The sequence below is a fragment of the Gossypium hirsutum genome, chromosome A05 (assembly GCF_007990345.1).
Source record: "Gossypium hirsutum isolate 1008001.06 chromosome A05, Gossypium_hirsutum_v2.1, whole genome shotgun sequence".
NCBI classification, from domain to species: domain Eukaryota; kingdom Viridiplantae; phylum Streptophyta; class Magnoliopsida; order Malvales; family Malvaceae; genus Gossypium; species Gossypium hirsutum.
This window is the reverse complement of record NC_053428.1, coordinates 11,729,369-11,746,336: the sequence shown is the minus strand read 5'-3', so window position 1 is coordinate 11,746,336 and position 16,968 is coordinate 11,729,369. Positions and strand designations below refer to the sequence as shown.

Sequence of the window (16,968 nt, the reverse complement as noted above, 5' to 3'; positions counted from 1 at the left end):
AAAACAATTCCAAATAATTCATTATTTATTTCAAATACCGCCAATCGAATCTATTATTCAAAATTCATTAGAGAAATATACAATTACCTTGATGCATAATCATATTGATTATAATGACTAATTAATCTACAAAAGAAAATTGAAATTGAATCATAAAAACACAAATCGCAAAAACTATACAACATTCATCTTTTCCTTTCCTTCGCCTTTGATGTTCCGACATCATCTTTGGCTACATTTGATAATACAATTACGGACACATCGCTAATCCCGTACTTCAACATAGTTCAATGAAATCAAACATGAATGCATTTAATTCAATTTAGTCATTTACTACTCTAATACTCGAAACATTTATATCACACAATCTATCCAATCAAATTCAGATCTGACTTAATAAACATAATACAAGGACCTCAAGCTTTCAACTCATAACATAATCTTTTTAACAGTTTTCAATTTCTCTCAATTTGGTCCGTATTATTAATTTTAACTAAATTTCTAGCTAAATTCAACATTTTTATTACTTAACTTACCAAATCTTAATCTAACCCACATAATTCTGAATAATCCATGATATTTAACTTCTATTTCATCTTAGTTTCAACAATGATATCTTAAACTAAATTACATAATAGTAAAAATGAATTAATGAGTCGGCTAGAGTAGGATTCTCACGTGCAAAATCTACAAAAATTTCAAAGGAAAAACTCACCTAGATTGTTAATTTTGGATTGGCAAAAGCATCAAGAACCAAAATCTTTTTCTCATTTGCTAATAAAACATCGGTTAAATTGTTTTTATCACCACGTTTTATTTGTCAAATTAATCCTCCATTATTCTATTATTCAATTTTTATTCATTTCTGACAGTTTGCAATTTAATCCCGATACTATAATTATCAATCATTTCATTCTAATTTTACTAAATAATTTAATCTATCATTATTGTAAATGACACATGCATTTTCACTTTCAAACTTAACTGTCTCATTTAGCAATACAACTCCAAAAATGGGCTTTTTTGACACCAATACCGATGCCAAATAAGCTAAGACTCAATCGGCAAATGTAAGATGATTTGAATCATAAGACTCAGTCAACAAATCAAATCAATTTAATTAATTGATACTAGTTTTAAGTAGTTAACTAAATTAATGACATAAGCTTAGTTAGAAAATAATTAAAATTTTTAATTTTTATAGAAAATTTATGATTTTTAAACCTAGAATTGCTCATAAAACTTAGAACTTTAAGACTTATCTCCCACCCTGACTAAAACCTCTCCCACCCTGACTAAAACCTTATTTATTTTTCATCAATTTTCTATAAATAATCAAGTCAATTTTTCTAAAAATAATCTAGTAAGGATGGATGATTTATCAATAAAAAAACAGATTACACCATTCAACTGAACTTTTTAATGAAATAATCAATCTGAATATATAAATAGAATTTAATGTTGAATTATAAAATATACAAACTAGTTCAACAAAATTAGACCAATTTATTAGGTCTTGGACTTGATTTCATGTTCTTCCTTCTTTAAATCAAACTTTCCGTGCATTGTTATATCCATTGAACGTAAACAAAATATTATACATGAAACAGGAAAAACGATGCATAAAGCAAACCTAATCAAAACAAGTCAAACTTTTCAACAAGGGAAAAGCATCCATCAACTACCTTCTCCTTATTCTAAAAACATATATTTAATGCTGTGTAATATAAGACGGAAGTTTAATTTTTAAAAGGTGGCGAATCAAACGATGGGGGAAGCTGGAACGGTGGCAAGAAAGATTGTGGAGGCGACAACATTGGCTGCACTGGATCAACGAAACCCGTATCTGGTGCTGCTGGAATCGATGAAAATGGAAGCGGCTGCGGAGGAATCTCAGGGATTGTGGGAACCACCTGTGGTGGCAGAAAGACATTTGGTGGACCAGTTGACTCAATGGGTGGTGCATCTGTAAAGGGCTGTTCTGGTGGTAACAATGGAAGTTGTGGAGGGTCAGGTGGTGAAGAAAATATTGGGACTAGAGGTGATGGAATAGTCACATCAGGCGGCAGATCTTGTGCTGGCGGTGGAAAAACTATAGGCATAAATGGCGGTGCTGGTTGAAACTCATCTGTTGGCGGAGCGAATATGGGCAGAAATGGCGTTGCTGGTGTAAATTCATCGCCTGGTGGTAAGTTCGGGTTGGTTGGAGGAGCAAATATGGGCTGAACTGGTGTAAATTCATCAGCCGGCGGAGAAAATGTAGGGATTAGAGGTGGTGCTGGTGTCAACTCAGGTTGTGGGGGTGTAATTTCCTCTGGTGGTGGAAGGAAAACGTTTGGTGGTGGTGAGAGATCTGGAAGGGATGGGGTGTCTGGAGGACTTAGCCATGGGAATACTGGAGAGGGAATAACATCAGGCGGAGGAGGTGAAAGAACTAGCGGTGGTGGTGGGATTGATGATGGTGGTGGTGAAGGCACTAATGGTGGAGGTGGTGGTGGTGGGGATTGAGGTGGAGGGGAGGGGGGTTGTGATGAAGGTGGAGGGGAGGGGGGTGGTGATGAAGGTGGAGGAGAAGAGACAACAGGTGGTGGGGATGGTTGAACAATTGGTTGAGCAGGAGGTGGTAAAGGCGGAGGCAACGGTGGAGATATTAAAGGAGCGGGAGGCCTTCTAGGAAGAAAAGGATTGTCGGGAGAGGGAGATGTTGAGAAAGGCCATTGACCGCAGGTTCCAAACAGGAACTGAAACAAAGGGTCGCAGTTTGAAGATGTTCTTTCACCGCCGCCGCTTCTTCTTCTTCTAAGTTGTTGTTGTTGTCCTCTGTGGTGGGAATGTGACCTGGCCTCTGTTGCAATTTGGGTGAACAAAAGCAAAGCTAACACTACCAAAACCACTAATCTGCTTGCTTTCATTTCTGCTTCCTGTATCCCGTCGCTTATTATTTCTCTCTATATATAAGAATGCATGAAAGTGAGGTGTCATTTTACACTAGTGCTGATTACAAGTATGGTTTACTTGACTTTTCTTTCGCTTGCAATAAAAGAAACCGCCTTGAACTTCACAACATTATGGTCTGTTTTGGAATTTGGAAATCAAGATTTTAATACGGGTGTGTTCCAAATACAGGCATGCATGCATGCCTTCGCTGCACCACTAATAAATTTGCCATCCTTAGATTCGCTTTCAGTGCTTCTCTCAATTGACAATTGGTGCTTACTTTTCAGTCTGCTTATTTTCACAATTTATTGAATTACTTCAAGGTGGCAAAGTCTTGCAAGGAACCTGCATTGCATACTGCATTTAATTTGTAGTGAATTAAGAGAGTGGATAAGATCATAAGATGGAAAGGAGAAGGGCGGGCCAGCTAATTAGAGTTAGGGTTTTCAATGTTGATAAGTTAAATTAAAAAGGGGTTGAAAAGTCAAAATGGTGGGAGGTGCAATTGGCACCGAAAGAAAAAAAAATAGTTGGCAAGTTGTTTAAAGTTGAAAGGGATAATTGCAATTTTGGTCCCTAATTTTTTAGGCCATTTGCAAGTTAGTCCCTGAACTTCAACTATAAATAGGCCTAACCATTTCTCATTTCAACCATCCCAACCAATCTTTCTCTCTTAGTTTTCTCTCTTCTCCCATTTGAGAATTCTTAAGGAATTCTATTTGTTTGTAATACTTTGGAGATAGTAAAGTTATCATCTGGTGTTAGTGCCCGAGGACGTAGGTATAATTTACCGAACCTCGTTAAATCTCTTGTGTTCTTTCTTGTCCTATTTTTCTTTCAATATTTGAGGGTATAATAGTAGTATTTAATTGTGCTATTAAATTACTATAGAAGGGATATTCTGTCTAAGGAAAGACTTGGTATTTAAGAGATCCATGTGATCCACCTCTCTTCCCTGGGAATTGAACTTTGTGTGATTTTTTAGTACAATAATTTACACGCTTCCGACCCTATTGGAACAACAAGTGGTATCAGAGCCGAAGGTTAATCGTAGTATGCTCTGTGGTTGCAGTTTAAACTGATCTTCCACATCAGAAAAGATTTCCTTAGGTATATTGAAAGATTATGGAGAAAACGGTCGGTGTAGGAGCTTCAACATCGTCCATGTGGACAAGACCGACAATTGCAAATGCAAGATTGGCCGTGGAGATCTTTGATGGCACAGGCCATTTTGGTATGTGGCAAAGTGAGGTTCTAGATGCCCTTTTTCAGCAGGGTCTAGACATTGCCATTGATGAAGAAAAACCAGATGATGTACAGGAGAAAGATTGGAAGGCGATCAATCGGTTGGCATGTGGCACAATTCGATCATGCCTTTCTCGAGAGCAGAGGTATGCTTTTTCAAAGGAGACTTCTGCAAATAAGTTGTGGGTGGCACTTGAAGAAAAATTTTTGAAGAAAAACAGTCAAAATAAGCTCCACTTGAAGAAAAGACTGTTTCGCTTCACATACGTCCCAAGTACCACAATGAATGATCACATCACCAAATTTAATCAGTTAGTCACTGATTTGCTGAATATGGATGAGACATTCAAAGATGAAGATTTGGCTTTGATGCTGTTGGGGTCACTTCCTGAGGAGTTTGAGTTCCTAGAAACTACTCTACTTCATGGCAGGAGTGATATATCTCTGAGCGAAGTCTGTGCGGCCTTATACAGTTATGAACAGAGAAAGAAGGACAAACAGAAAAACTCAATCAGAGATACAGAAGCTTTAGTAGTCCGAGGTCGTTCATACACTCGGAAGAAAACTCAAAAGGGGAGATCAAAGTCAAAGTCCAGACTCGGGAAAGATGAATGTGCTTTTTGTCATGAGAAAGGCCACTGGAAGAAAAATTGTCCAAAGCTGAAGAATAAGGGAAAAGCTGCTGTAGATGCTTGTGTTGCTAAGCATGATACTAGTGACTCTGAACTATCACTGGTTGCATCATCATCGTCGTTCCATTCAGATGAGTGGATATTGGATTCGGGTTGTACCTATCATATGTCCCCTAACCGGGAGTGGTTCTCTGATTTAGTAGAACTAAATGGAGGAGTTGTTTATATGGGCAATGACAATGCCTGTAAAACTGTTGGGATAAGTTCAATCCAATTAAAGAATCAAGATGGATCAACCAGAATTCTGACTGATGTTCGGTACGTGCCCAGTTTGAAGAAAAATCTCATCTCATTGGGAGCCTTGGAATCCAATGGCTCAGTTGTTACTATGAGAGATGGGATTTTGAAAGTGACATCTGGCGCACTTGTGATATTGAAGGGCATCAGGAAAAATAACTTGTATTACTACCAAGATAGTACAGTTATTGGAGCAGTCGCTGCAGCTTCCGGTAATAAAGACTTGGACTCAATGCAGTTGTGGCATATGAAGTTGGGACATGCCAGCAAAAAATCCTTGCAAATTCTGGCAAAGCAAGGATTGTTGAAAGGTGCAAAGGCTTGCAAATTAAAATTTTGTGAGCACTGTGTTCTGGGAAAGCAAAAGAGAGTGAAATTCGGCACTGCTATCCATAATACAAAAGGTATTTTGGAATATATTCACTCAGATGTGTGGGGGCCTTTCAAAACACCTTCGTTGGGAGGAAAACACTACTTTGTTACTTTTGTTGATGACTTTTCCAGAAGAGTTTGGGTGTATACCATGAAAACTAAAGATGAAGTGCTTGGAGTTTTTCTTAAATGGAAAATTATGATCAAAAACCAGACTGGCAAGAAAATCAAGCGGCTTAGGACGGACAATGGAGGGGAATATAAAAGTGATCCGTTCTTCGATGTGTGCCAAGAGTATGGTATTGTTCGACACTTCACAGTTAGGGATACACCACAGCAGAATGGATTGGCAGAGCGTATGAATCGAACATTGCTGGAGAAAGTTCGATGTATGTTGTCCGATGCTCAGTTGGGCAAGCAATTTTGGGCTGAGGCTGTGACATACGCTGGCCATCTTGTTAATCGTTTGCCATCATCTGCATTAGAAAGAAAAACTCCTATGGAGGTATGGTCTGGAAAACCGGCTACAGATTATGATTCCTTACATGTGTTTGGATCCACTGCATATTACCATGTGAAGGAGTCAAAGTTAGATCCGAGGGCAAAGAAAGCTCTCTTTATGGGAATCACTTCTGGAGTGAAGGGATTTCGTCTTTGGTGCTTAAGCACAAAGAAAATGATCTGTAGCAGAGATGTTACCTTTGATGAATCTGCCACATTGAAAAAGGTAGCAGATAAAGATATTCAGATGAGCAATACTCTACAGCAGGTGGAGTGTACTCCAAAACAGGTGGAGTTTGAGCAGATGGGGATTTGCCCAGTTAATAAGTCTAATTCTCCAGCCACAATGGAGGAATTAGAGGTTGAAGAGGTTCTGACCCAAGAACCACTAAGTACACCAGAACCAGTTGCAGTTGTAAGGCCACGGAGAGAAATTCGTAAACCTGCTCGATTTACTGATATGGTGGCTTACGCCCTTCCCGTTGTTGATGATATTCCTATCACTTATCAAGAAGCAATGCAAAGCTTAGAAAGTGATAAATGGAAAAGCGCCATGGATGAAGAAATACAGTCTCTCCGGAAGAACAATACTTGGGAGTTGGCGCAATTACCAAAAGGTAAAAGGGCAATCGGATGCAAGTGGGTATTCGCAAAGAAAGATGGATCTCCTAGCAAGAAGGATATTCGCTACAAGGCAAGATTGGTAGCTAAAGGCTACGCTCAGAAGGAGGGAATTGACTACAATGATGTATTTTCCCCTGTTGTGAAGCATTCCTCCATTAGAATTTTGTTGGCCTTGGTAGCACAGTTGAATTTGGAGCTAGCTCAACTTGATGTTAAGACGGCTTTCTTGCATGGTGAGTTAGAAGAGGAGATCTATATGACTCAGCCAGAAGGATACACAGATGCTGGTGGTAGAAATTGGGTTTGTAAGCTTAACAAATCGCTATATGGATTGAAGCAATCCCCGAGGCAGTGGTACAAGCGATTTGATAGCTTTATGAGAAGGCAGAAGTACACAAGAAGCAAATATGACAATTGTGTGTATTTGCAGAAGCTGCATGACGGATCTTTCATTTATCTACTCTTGTATGTTGATGATATGTTAATCGCTTCGAAGAGCCAAAATGAGATAGATAAGCTGAAGGCTCAGTTGAATCAAGAGTTCGAGATGAAAGATCTAGGTGAGGCCAAGAAGATTCTCGGCATGGAGATAAGTAGAGATAGACAGAGAAGCAAGCTTTGTTTGAATCAGAAGCAATATCTGAAAAAGGTATTACAATGTTTTGGTGTAAATGAAAACACAAAACATGTAAGTACCCCACTTGCTTCTCATTTGAAACTTAGTGCTCAATTATCTCCGAAAACTGAAGAAGAAGCAGAATATATGGCAGTTACAGAAGCTGTTAAGGAGGCTATTTGGCTTAATGGATTATTGAAAGACTTGGGAGTTGTTCAAAGTCACATTAGTCTATATTGTGACAGTCAAAGCGCTATTCATTTAGCGAAAAATCAAGTCTATCATTCAAGAACCAAGCATATCGACGTAAGATATCACTTTGTGCAGGAAGTCTTTGAAAAAGGAAAAATTCTACTTGAGAAGATTCCGACAACAGATAATCCCGCAGATATGATGACCAAGGTGGTAACAACAATCAAGTTTAATCATTGTTTGAACTTGATTAACATCCTGAGAATTTGAGCACCTTTAGGTGTATGGCGCTCGAGAGCGCATTTGGAGGCACTACAAAAGATAGCTTTATTGAATTTGGGGAGTTGAAGGAAGTGTGTGAAGATGTGGTTATCCTAATCAAATCTTCAAGGTGGAGATTGTTGATAAGTTAAATTAAAAAGGGGTTGAAAAGTCAAAAATGGTGGGAGGTGCAATTGGCACCGAAAGAAAAAAAATAGTTGGCAAGTTGTTTAAAGTTGAAAGGGATAATTGCAATTTTGGTCCCTAATTTTTTAGGCCATTTGCAAGTTAGTCCCTGAACTTCAACTATAAATAGGCCTAACCATTTCTCATTTCAACCATCCCAACCAATCTTTCTCTCTTAGTTTTCTCTCTTCTCCCATTTGAGAATTCTTAAGGAATTCTATTTGTTTGTAATACTTTGGAGATAGTAAAGTTATCATCTGGTGTTAGTGCCCGAGGACGTAGGTATAATTTACCGAACCTCGTTAAATCTCTTGTGTTCTTTCTTGTCCTATTTTTCTTTCAATATTTGAGGGTATAATAGTAGTATTTAATTGTGCTATTAAATTACTATAGAAGGGATATTCTGTCTAAGGAAAGACTTGGTATTTAAGAGATCCATGTGATCCACCTCTCTTCCCTGGGAATTAAACTTTGTGTGATTTTTTAGTACAATAATTTACACGCTTCCGACCCTATTGGAACAACATTCAATAGATATATCGATACCATCACTACATGTGCAAACTGATGTGAATATCACAGAGTGAGACAAAACGTAATGATTCTCTTTTAAATGCAAAACGAATAGAAACTATAAAATCCCCCCGCTTTACTGCCAGTATTTTAGTTGACACAAAAATGATTCTCCCTTTGGAACTTCAGTCTACGTATCACTTATTTATCTTCCTCCACAATTTCATGCCTTTTTCAGAATTGTGTTTAATCTATGGATTAAAATGCTTTGATGGACGAAGAACTTAAATGAGTAACCTTTTCTAATGGAGGGTTAAAAAGGCTAATGTAATTGTTAAAAAGGCTAATGTAACCTTAAATGCAGTGGACGAAACTTTATTAAAAGTAGAGTATATAAAAAATCAATAAAAATTTAGAATATTTTAGATTTTGGATGGACATAATAATTTTTGTTTTTGTTAACACAAATGCTATTGAATTTATTCGGTATTTTGAGTTTCAAATTTCATTCATTTACATATCAAAAAACCCACTGTTGATCTAAACTTTGTTTAGTTTAAAATAGTTTTGTTCATAAAAACTAATTAAACGACTCAATTAATTCAATTAGACATCCTATTTTAAATTGGTCCTTCAATTTTTTAAAAAAAAAATTAAAAAAATATAAATTTTAAAAATAAAAGTTGTTAAAATCTTGATTTAAATATTTTTGAAATTTTTACAAAAATTATATCATTCACTTTCTTTTTTTCACTTTTACTTTCTTGCTTAATTAATTTTAATTAACAGCATGACATACAAGTGTGTGGCACTAGCGTGCTTGAAAGGTATCGTCCCGGGGCCTTCTCTAAAATGCATTACCAACCCTACAAATCATCCAGGTTTCTATTGCTTATGGAAGCAGGAGATTCTTTTCTACGCCAATTTCTTTCAAAGCATCTCTACTGCTTTTGGGTGATTGCACTCTCATCATCTGCAAGACAAAAAAAGAAGTCAACTATTGACTCCTAAACATTATTTAAATGTGTGCTCCTCAAATAAATAAATAAAAATTAATCATTATTTCAACACTTAAACAATTGCTATCGCAGCAATTAAGAATATATAGATTTGAGCATTTAAAAATTGAGAAAGAATTATAGTAAAATAAGATTTGTATAAAAGAAATTCATAATTGACTTTTATTCGAGCATTTAGTGGTTAAATATTTTCCGTCGGTCAAAATTTTATAAAAATATGGTTCAAAAGAAAATGTAAACACAAAGCGTCATGAACCCAAATTGAAGAACACTACTAAATTGGAAGGAATTTGATCCTAAAAGTTTACTAATTCCTCTTGAAGGCCCAAGTAGTCATTTAAAGCTTATTAGGATTCCTATCGCCTACAGCGTAAGAAACAGTGACTAGGCGAAGACGCCCCACGCCCTGTGCATCCTCGAGAATAATTTATTCAGCACCTTCTAGAGGATTTAATTTAAAATGGTTATATATTAAATAAATGATATTTTTTTAATTTATTATGAGGGATAAAGTTTCATATATATATATTAAATATTTGATTGTTCCGTATAACAAGTCATTTGAGTTCGAAAAATATTAAAAAATATATTTTTAGTAATTAAGTTATATTATTATAATTGAGTTTTTAATATTTTTATAATTAATAAAAATTCACACATAATAATCAAAATAATTTAATATTTAATCTAAGTCACATATCTATAATATTTAATTTTTTTAAATTTTATCATTTCAACTAAAGTAAAGTATTTATGTAAACTTTTAATAAATATATTTTATATAATTTCATTTGTCACTCACATCATGGTTACTACTATTATTTATACAATTATTTAAATATCTAATTAAGTCATTCATTAATTGGGTTCTAATTTAATTTTGAAATTATCAAAAATTTATTTCATTTTTACAAAGTAAGATATATTACTCTAAGGTATTTATGTTTTATTTTTATATTTTTATATAAAATCTAAAAAATTACTTATATAATAAGATTTAAACATAAAATAACATGATTTTTAATATTTTAACTCTACCCGTTTAACTAAAAACTTATTTAATTTTACATTAAATTTTATTAATATATTTGCTAAATAATTTTCTTACTCGGATATTTTATATTATATTAGTTTTTAATATAAACTTACAGAATATAGAAAATTAGTTATTGAACTTACTCTAATAAATATATTGAGAAATAAAAATAACAAATAATTCTTTGTAAAAAAAATAGCATACTTCATCTTTACTTTGTAAATAGATTATAATAAAATTTTAATTGTTTAATAATTTTACTACTGGATTAATTGACACCAAATTCATTCCCAAGTACCTTTATAAATGTATAGATTATCACAAACCCTAAAGATAGAAGGTAAAAATCTCAAACAAATTTGGATCATATAGATGAGAAGAAGTATGAAGAAAGATAATTAATAAATGATACCCCGCATATTTAGTTAAGTCTGCCACATGTTGCAATGTACTTTACTAATCTAGAAGTCGAAGCAGACCCCTTCGTCCTTGGAATTTGGAAAAACAAATAAATTTATTTTAAGTCTCGTGGAATAGACGATGGAGTTGATGTAATAGCTCTATTTTTAATGATATCAAAAATAGTAGTTTGAAGCTATCTTAATAAGTTCCTAAATATTAATAATATTTATGAGTAAAATGTGATTTTAAAAATATTTTTGAATTAGTAATTTATGTTTTATAATAATTTATTAAGTCAAGTAGTTTTAAAAAATAAGGTATCGAAATCTAGTTTTTATAAATCGAGTAGTAAATATTTTTATAAGTATTTACGGCGTGTCATTAAAATAGTATTAAAGTTTTGTTAAAAAATTTTAATGTTTCGATAGCTAATTAATTAAAAAGAACTAAATTGAAAAATGTGCAAAAACTTGTTAATTATAAGAATTAAGTGATTAAATGGTTTAATTAATAAATAAGGAAGGCCATAAAGAATAAATAAACTTAAATGAAGAGTTGAGGCGGCATATGAAAGAAATAATAAAATAAAGCCTTTAATGGCAAAATTGTAAATTTTAGGAAATTAAAATGAAATAAATTGAATTTAAAGTTTTTTAGACAATTCATCTTCTAATTTTTGGCCAAAAACAGACATAAAAGAGAGTTTAAGCTAGTTTTTTTTATAATTTTACTTCATATAAGTTCAATTTTTATCCGTTTCTTTTAATTATTATATTTTTGAAATTGTTACAATTAGGCTCAATTAAACCTTACCTTTGTTTTTGACTTTATTAAAAATTTTGGAAGTTTTCATTGATGGACTTTATTAAAAATTTTGGAAGTTTTCATTGATGGACATTAGATGTTTTTGAGAAATAACATGGATTTAGAACTTTAATTGTATTGTATGATGATTTTATAAAGTGATTTTGTCAAATATTGATTCTAGGATTAAATTGTAAAAATATCAAAATATTAGGGTTTGATAGTGAATTTTAGGATATTAGAGGTTGTGTGATGGCCTAGAATATTTTGATAGATTAACTAATTAAGGGATTAAATTACAAAAATTGTAAAAGTTGAGTTAATTGTGTAAATTTAAAAAATAAAAGGATATTAATTGTGAAATGAATTGGAAATGAAATATATGCTAATAAATGAGTAATTTTATATTTTAGATCAAGATCCCGTAGATACTCTTGAAAAATGAAAAATAGTAAAATAGTTCTTAAACTTCTATAATTACTACAATTCAATCCAAGTAAGTTCGTACTGTTAAAATTTAATATTTTGTACAAATTGATAAATGAAATTATTTATTTATTCTATTGTTGGGATTATAATATTGAATTGAATTGAATTGGATTTCAGTTTGAATGAAACACCGGATTTGAGTACATTTGTATTTTGGTATATGATGGTATTAGAAATAGACAACAACATTTTTTCCAAGTAAATCAGGGTTCAACATTTATTACGAATTCTTATGTTTTACTTTATGTTAAGTTATGAGCTTATGTTGTAACACCCCTTAACCCGAAACCGTCGCCGGAACAGGGTTACGAGGCATTACAAAACATATCGAATAATTTACGAATAATTTACAATTAATATAACTTTCATAGTATAATTTAATAAATAAGTCCCTATATTGGACTCTCGAAGCCCAAAACACGTATTAAAAGTAGAACGGGATTTGTTCGAGTATTCTAAAAAATTTTTGTAAATATTTTTTTTATAAAAATTTCGACAATATTTCTGCTTATTCTTACCTAAAACCCCCTGCAATTTCAAACCAAAAACAACCAATACCAATGTTTCAAATTCACCTAACTAATATTTATATCATTAACATAATTTTAACTTAAATAACTATCATAGTATCATTCAAAATTGATTGAAAACTTCGTTCATTTAACAATTTAATGTTCATGTGTCAAAATATTATATACCTTTCTACCATTTCATTTAACAATCTAAACCTTACAATTCATCCTTCACAACCAAAATAATATACATATTCAAGTGATCACACAACACCTATGTACATGCCACCTTTACCCAAAAGAAAAAAAAATACATCACCAAGTTGTGTTGGAGTCGGGAATGCTCTGGATGCTGAGCCGAGACACTTGACTTTTACTAACCTGCGCATAGAAACAACCGTACGCTGAGTATGAATATACTCAGTGGTATTACCATAATTCAAATTATAATAGCAATAAAGAATTATAATTACCGAACATGTAACTAACCAATTTATCAAATATCAATTCATTCTTAACTTCATTAATTAATAATAACAATACAATTTTTAACTATGCTTCAATTTCCATCACACATCATGTGTAATAATTTCAATCACTACATGAATATTAAATTCATGTCTTTCATTTTCAATCTTCATTTCAATTCATAATTCAACTTTCTCATTTCTTTCAATATTTCAATAATATAATCAATCAATTTATTTTAAATTTCTCATTTTAGATGTTCACCCTATTAACAGACTCGGACTTTGACGGATACACAGATTCCAACCCAAACACACCGGTACGGCACATTGTGCCTAAAACGGTACATAGTACCTGATCAGAATACCCGACACATAAAGTGCCTAAATGACACACGAGGTGCCTAAAATACGACACATAAAGTGTCTGATCGGCAAAGCCGATAATTCCCGTACTTTTCCAAATCCTATGGCATGCCAATTATATCCGACTCAGCCCGACTAGTTAATAGGGTATTTCATATCACTTTTCAATTTCAATTTCAACTCAATTCAATTTCAATACATATTCATCATTCAATTAAATTTTTATACAATTCAACAAATATACTTACCTTATAATTTACTTACCATATACATAAATTAAATTAAACATTTAATGAATAAATAAATAATTTGAGTTATAGTACTACAAACCCGAATTTTGCGATTACTCCTCGATAACTTTCTCCTTCCCTTTTCGTGCCAATGCTTCAGGTTCTTTGTTGGCTACGAAAATAATAGCAATTTACATTATTATTTACAGCATTAATTAAAATAAATAATTAAATTTCTAAACAATTCCTACCTTATTCCCAATTTAATCCTAACTAAACTTACTTACTTTCTTAATCCAATTCACTCTCTTTTTTTCTATTCAAATTTTGTCTAAACTCATATTTAACTATAAAATTTCCAGCATATTTTCCTAATTTCGAAATTTCTTTAATTTAGTCCCTACAACATAAAACTTATAGCCTAGTTTTCAATTTAATCCCTTAATCGATTCTAACTTAGAATTCATTCAATTAAATCCCTAATTCCATAAATTGTCCAGCATGAACCCTATTTGGAAACATGTGAACTCTTGAACTACCAACTTAATTTCATCAAAATCTTGTTTTAAAGCTTCTAAAACATCAAAATTAAATAGAAAGGACTTAAATGACTTACCAATCAAAGTTGTAAACCTTAAACTCTTAATTTTTCCTTTTTCTTTTCTTTCCCTTTTTCTTCCTGCTCTGTTTCGAATGTCTCTGTTTCTTTCTTTTCTTTGTTTCTTTTTATTTCATTCTTTTATTCTTTTATTTACTTTGTTTATTTAATTAACATATATTATAATATATTTATTTTAAATATCTATTAAGTATTTAATCATATACACAAGTATACACCATCAATACCATACATTTGTCATCATTTATTTTATTTTTCACACAAAAATTTAATAATTTAATAATTTAATTAACAAATATCTTTTACTTTAATATTAAGTAAATTAGTTATTTTATTACAAGTGTACATATCTATTTATTACAAATGTACCAATATTTTTATTACAATTGTCATTATTCAATTTGTTTGTCAAACAAAAATCTCATAAATTAATTATTTAATTAATAAATATATTTAACTTAATATAAAAATAATAATAAATATCTATTTTAATATCAATTAAATATATTACATTTGTACACATACATATTATTACACATGTATATTTTTGTTACCATACAATTGTCTACTATTTAATTTATTTAATAATAATACCGATTAAATAATTATAACTTAATATGAAACCATAATAATAATAATAATAATAATAATAATAATAATAATTTAATATAAAACCATACTAATAATTAATAATAATAAAATTTTAGATTTTTTTTAACACATATGCCGCCTCATTTTTTGCAAATGGCTCAATTGCCATTTTAGCCTTTCTACTTTCTATTACTTTATAATTAAACTTTTACCCCATATTCAATTTAGTCCTTTTTACTAATTACTCTAAATGAAGCTAATTTCACCTAATTAAAACCTAATTAGACACACCACTAAACTCATAAATATTTCTAATAATTATTTTCGAACTTATTTCACTAAGACGAAGGCCCTATAACTCACTTTTTCGGTGCCCATGAATTTTGGGTCATTACATCTGTTCAACTTTCGAGCTTCTGTTGATGTATTCGGGAGGACTAACTCTTATGAGCTTTTGTTGATGATGTACTCTTATCTGTAAGTAGTTCTTCAAATGGAAATTTTCAGTGAGGTGATTAATTAAATGAATTTGAAAGACATGTTATTCATTTTTATATTGATTTGAATACATATGTATTTATCAATAGAAGTTATGAATGATAGAAAATTGTCAATGAATGACACGGAATTAACATGAATGATTTTCTTTATTTGACTTGTTATAGTAGTTCGGTAAGATTTTGTTTAACCTGTCAAACTTACTAGGCTTTTTGTTTAACTCGTTGAACTTACTAAGTTTCATTAAGCTTATATGTGTTGTTTAATGTCTTTGTAGATTTTCGGAAGGTTGGACGATCAGATCAGCACTCAAGTTACACTATCCAGCTTATCTTGGTAGTTTTTGAAGTGTTAAATACATTTTAAATGGCATGTATAGGATTTTGTTCGATTTTGATCAAAATTTAGCTTATGTAAATATTATGAATAATATTTTGTTTATATAACCAATATATATATTGATATGAAATTAATATATGAGCGTGATGTTAGTATAAGTGATATATGTATGTATGTAATTGAGTTATAGTGAACTTTGGTAACTTGGTTAGATAAATTAGATAGGTAAGTTTAAATATTGGTGGACATATTTTTAAATTGTCATTAGAGGTACCTATCTGTATATTAGTTGTATGTGATAAAAATATATGTTTAAGATTTGATTTTAGCTTGTGTTGAATGCCTTGTGATGCCTGTAATTAGAAAATGGCCTATTTTCGTTCACACGAGTAGAGACAGGGCTGTGTATCACACACGACTAGGTGACATGGTCGTGTGTCCCCTGTATCTTTTAAAAATACAAGTCAGTATGCTCACACGGCCTAGAACACGGGCGTGTGATTTGGCTGTGTGACCCAAGTCAGAGAGTTACATGGGTACGGACACGGCCTTGTGTCCTTATTTTGAATGCTCACACGACCTGAGACACGGGCGTGTCTCCTGACCGTGTGAGTCACACGCCCCTGTGACCTCTGCAATTTTGAAAATTTTAAATATTTCTGAAAATTTTGCTGAGTTCCTGATTTAGTCCTGACTTTTTTCCAATATGTATTTTGGTTCTTGAAGGCTCGTTTAAGGGACAATATGTTTAACTTCAATTGGTTTCCGACATGAATGTTATATTATATGAAATATTTGTTTATTGATCTGTAAACTCCGGTAATGCTCTGTAACCCTATTTCGGCAACGGACACGAGTTAAGAGTGTTACAATTGATATTAAAAATTATGTTAAATTTAATTTTGTAATAATACAATGTTTTGTTTTTCATATAAAATTTTAAAAAAATATTTATACTCAAAATATAACATATATAATAGACATAGAATCCAAACTTAAATCTTAAAATTTTTAAAAATTAGATTTCATTGTAATTAAAGTTTTATTATCATTTTATATAATTTTCGTACTCATATTATAAGTGTATCATAATTTAGTACGAGTAATAAACTGTAAAAGATTATGAAAAAAAGTACAATGAAGACCTTTGTACTAATAATTATATTGCATTTTGTCTCTTTTACTCAAAAAAATGAGTAAATTGATCATTGTAGTTAGAT

At 31.9% G+C, this 16,968-nt stretch overlaps 1 protein-coding gene across 1 annotated transcript; it reads right to left on the bottom strand.

The window, feature by feature from the left end:
• Positions 1-1,739: 1,739 nt before the first annotated feature.
• LOC107958443 (pollen-specific leucine-rich repeat extensin-like protein 3) lies at positions 1,740-2,912 on the bottom strand. The gene has a single exon (XM_016894216.2). It carries the CDS (start codon positions 2,910-2,912, stop codon positions 1,740-1,742), a length of 1,173 nt encoding a protein of 390 aa, XP_016749705.1.
• Between the last annotated feature and the right edge of the window lie 14,056 nt (positions 2,913-16,968).